At 40.4% G+C, this 4611-nt stretch overlaps 1 protein-coding gene across 3 annotated transcripts in view; it reads left to right on the top strand.

Moving 5' to 3' along the window:
- The window catches only part of LOC141783962 (gap junction delta-2 protein), a 3198-nt gene extending 1065 nt beyond the window's left edge, over nucleotides 1–2133 (top strand). The window contains exon 2 of one of the 3 annotated variants that reach the window (XM_074661609.1): nucleotides 848–2133. In XM_074661609.1, the coding sequence (XP_074517710.1) occupies nucleotides 848–1691 (844 nt within the window). In that variant the 3' untranslated portion in view covers nucleotides 1692–2133. The remainder of the gene's footprint in view (nucleotides 1–847) is intronic. The other 2 variants (XM_074661610.1, XM_074661608.1) reach the window with 2 other exon arrangements.
- Nucleotides 2134–4611: the final 2478 nt, after the last annotated feature.

Below are 4611 nucleotides of genomic sequence, written 5' to 3' on the forward strand. Positions count from 1 at the left end.
AACAACACATATCATCCTCAAGACAGAGAGTCCTATAGTTTCAGCACTGGACAGCTCCACCTTTAAATCCAACAATACTGTGAGCGCTTTAGCCACAACTCAACACCACACATTTATGTGTCAGTGAAAACACAACACACACACATATATATATATAAAATCTACTAAAATCTACACAAAAAACACACAAAACACAGTAAAAACACAACACATATGGTCCTCAGAGCGTCCTAGTTTCATCACTGGACAGCTCCTCTTAAATCCAACAATACTGTGAGCGCTTCAGCCACAACTCAACCACACATATTTGTGTCAGTGAAAACACAACACACACACACACACATATATATATATATCAAATCTACACTTATTTCATTTCACACATGAAAACAGAAAAACACACACCAAACACAGTAAAAACACAACACATATGGTCCTCAAGAGCGTCCTAGTTTTATCACTGGACAGCTCCTCTTAAATCCAACAATACTGTGAGCGCTTCAGCCACAGCTCAACCACACATATTTGTGTGTTAGTGAAAAACACAACACACATATATATATATACATACATATATATATAAAATCTACACTTATTTCATTTCCAAATAAGAAATCAGAAAAACACACACCAAAACCACACAAAACACAGTAAAAACACAACACATATGGGCGTCCTAGTTTCAGCACTGGACAGCTCCACTTAAATCAAGTACTGTGAGCGCTTCAGCCACAACTCAACCACACATTATTGTGTGTCAGTGAAATTACACAACACATATATATATATATATATTCAAATCTACACTTATTTTTCACATTTGTTTGTTTGTTTGCTTGCTTTTTAGGATCCTACTAACAGTGGTGGTCATCTTCCGGATTCTAATCGTAGCAATAGTTGGAGAGACTGTCTATGATGACGAGCAAACCATGTTTGTTTGTAACACCTTGCAACCGGGCTGCAACCAGGCATGCTACGACAAGGCATTTCCCATTTCACACATTAGATATTGGGTTTTTCAGATCATCATGGTGTGCACGCCGAGTCTTTGCTTTATCACGTACTCGGTGCACCAGTCGGCCAAGCAGAAGGAGCGACGCTACTCGACGGTGTATCTGACACTAGACAAGGATCAAGACTCGCTGAAGAGAGACGAGAGCAAAAAGATCAAGAACACAATCGTCAATGGAGTACTTCAGAACACGGAGAACTCCACTAAAGAAGCCGAGCCGGACTGCTTGGAAGTCAAAGAGATCCCTAACTCGGCCATGAGAACTACAAAGTCCAAAATGCGTCGCCAGGAGGGCATCTCCAGGTTTTACATCATCCAGGTGGTGTTCAGGAACGCGCTGGAGATTGGCTTCTTGGTGGGTCAGTATTTCTTGTACGGATTCAACGTGCCGTCGGTGTACGAGTGCGATCGCTACCCATGCATCAAAGACGTCGAGTGCTACGTGTCCAGACCCACGGAGAAGACCGTGTTCCTGGTGTTCATGTTCGCGGTGAGCGGGTTCTGCGTGGTGCTGAACTTGGCCGAACTCAACCACTTGGGTTGGAGGAAAATCAAAACGGCTGTGAGAGGCGTGCAAGCTCGACGGAAGTCCATTTATGAGATCAGAAACAAGGACTTGCCCAGGATGAGTGTGCCCAATTTTGGACGCACTCAATCCAGTGACTCTGCTTATGTGTAAAAAGGAAGAAAAAGATGTATAAAAAAAGAAATTATGATGGACATGAAGGGACAGCTCCGCACGCCTAAAAATTCATGACTTTTTAAAAGAGTGGGCTTTTTGATTTGTTGTAAGGACTTTTCATGGCAAGCGTGAGAGGTGTTACACGTTTGTTTACTTATTTATTATTGCACTGATGCAACTTTTTAGTAATGTTTATACTGTGTAAGACGCTTAAAAAGGAGACTGTGTTCACATCATTTACTCTTTGTGGGCTGCTGTACTTGAAGAGAGTAAAAAATGCAAAAAAATTGCACTAAAGAGGTGAACACTCTGGGGGGGCCTGACCTTATCCAAAATGTGCTATACTGACCTGATGGTGTTTTTTTAAGACATTTTTCTTTCCACCTGTTTTTTTTTTGGCATAAACCTAATTAAATGGCACCAAAAGGACAAATCTTTATCATCCTGATTTATATATGCATTAGATATATAAATCCTTTACTGGCTTATGGTTCTATGACCTCTAGTTGAAATACATCAAGCGTACAATTCATGTTTTATTTTATGTTGCCTGTGTTGCACCACTGACCTTAACATATGTAACCATTCCATTGCTTTATAGCTGACTTGCAAAACAGTATCTGGTGAATTTTGCTGCAAAACGCTAACGTCTGTGACTTCCTTAATTTATGACACACCAAAGCGCCCACTGCTTTTTATTTGTGAAGTGTTTTTTTTCTTGCTTTTTGTGTAATCAAGTGCCATACTTGTATATAAACATGATATATATGTATACATATAAATATATAAATATATAATAATCATCATGAAAGCTGATTCCCTGCTTGGATTATGCTAAATGCCGCCCCCGAATTTTTTTATTTGCTTTAAATGTATTTGTTGTGATTTAAATGAAGAAGAAAAAATAATAATACTAAGATATACAGTTTTCTCTGTTTTATTTTGCAAAAATAACTGGAAAAAGAAATGAAAGTGCTAGTCTTTTTTTATATATACAAGAAGTAAATGTTTCCTCCCTAATCGAAGCTGACCGAAACTGAAAAAAATAGCACAAATTGACATTTTTATCAAAGGACGGGCAATAGAAATCTGCTCTGGTGCTACAGTTTTTCATAGTGGTTTAAATGTAACCGAAACAAACCAGAAGAAAACACAAACATCATTTTTTTTCTGTGGAAAATAAAAGTGGGATTCATGTACACCAGCAACGTGTGAGGTGCAGTACTTTGCTGTCTGCTGCTCTAGCTTGTGTCGACTGACCTATCACACAGCCTACTGTATATATCCAGTGGAAGTTTTGCCTTGCTGCAGTGAAGATGTTAGCCACACCCACTCTGTACAAAAAAAAACCCCACTGCAGGACACACCTTGTACAGGATCTCATCACTCTGCAATGTGTTGCAATACGGATGCTGCTTCCACAAGACACATCAATACTTATGCTCCACAACTTTTAGTCTATATGCATCAAATCCAACACTGCCCCTCAGCCCTTATGGTGAGCTATACATTCGCAGTGTCTCACTATAAACTTAGTTTGTGACTTTCCTTGTACTCTGCAGGAATGACTAAAAACTGAGTATGATTCTGAATACTGATGGGAGCTGCCCTTTCTGCAGCTCTGCTCATCCCTTCTTCTCTCATTGGAGAAAGGATGTAAGAAAGCAGCCTGACGAGAGGGGAAGGTCGTGTACTCCTTATGAAGGTCAGATTGAAAACAAAAGATGGGGAGAGCAAAAAAAGAGAACTCAAGGATATGCCCACACATGAGAGAGTGAGAGAGACAGAGAGAGAGAGGGTGTAAGAATGAAGTAAAGACACAGAGATAAAATGAGATATATATGCAGCTGACCGTTGCAGGTGATTTGGGAAGGGCTGGTGTCTTCATGATTCCCCTGCCAGGATGACTCTGCAAAGCCGGGAGAAATCGAAGAGCAGCGGCACCGGCGCATCCGTCTCCAACTCAGCAGGGACTCCAGATTTCTCCCTAAGTCATGAACTTGAAAAAAAATGAAAAACAGAAGAAAGAAGAGCCGTTTGTCAACTTTGCTCTGATGCAATGCAGTGCACGCCTGTGTGCGTCTTTATCTCCCTCTCTGTTTTTCTCCAGCTCATCTGGATGTTTTTTAAGCATTCAGTTACTCCTTAAATGTCCTACTACAAAACCTTTAAAACACTAACAGCATCACAGAATTAAAAGAAAATTATAAATCAACCTTTACAAATAAAAAAGGAAATACAATACAGCATCATGTTTAAATGCAATTATCATCATTTGTGATGCTTAGGTAGTTTGATTATCCTGCAACCTGGTTTCCAACTCCAGCAAAATTATTGGGGTATGTTCCAATGCAATTATGCATGCTGTCATGCATTTACATCATGTGAGTGTTGCAGGACTCAGCAGAGATTACACTGTACCTGTGCGTCTGCATTTTCTTGTAGTCATGACAGCCAGGTTACAGGCCACATAGACGGTATGTAAAATGTGCATGACGATTCACTTGGTTCAGATTCACACATCTAGGACGATGCAAACGTACTGTATATAGAGATGAAGTAATCTCAAGGCCCTATGCATTTATCTACTGGCCTTACCCATCCTGACAACTGCAGCAGAACACATCAAGGCTGCACGCAAGCTATTTTAAGACTACAAGGCAAAAACACTGCGGGAACACCTCCGATTTCATGTGATTGCAGGTGCTCAGGGTGAAGACAGAGATTGTTAGACACGTATTTCCTCCCTTAATGTGAGTCATCGACGAAGAGACACCCTAATATCGGAGGAGAGGTCTTCTCCCTGGGTGTATACTGTGGGAGGGGGAGGCACTAAGGTCATAAACAAACTGCTTTTTTATGAGCTATATGGGTCACCTCAGCATAACTCTATTCACTTTCATTCAGGATAAAAAAA

Source organism: Sebastes fasciatus, chromosome 15 (assembly GCF_043250625.1).
Source record: "Sebastes fasciatus isolate fSebFas1 chromosome 15, fSebFas1.pri, whole genome shotgun sequence".
Classification (NCBI taxonomy): Eukaryota; Metazoa; Chordata; class Actinopteri; order Perciformes; family Sebastidae; genus Sebastes; species Sebastes fasciatus.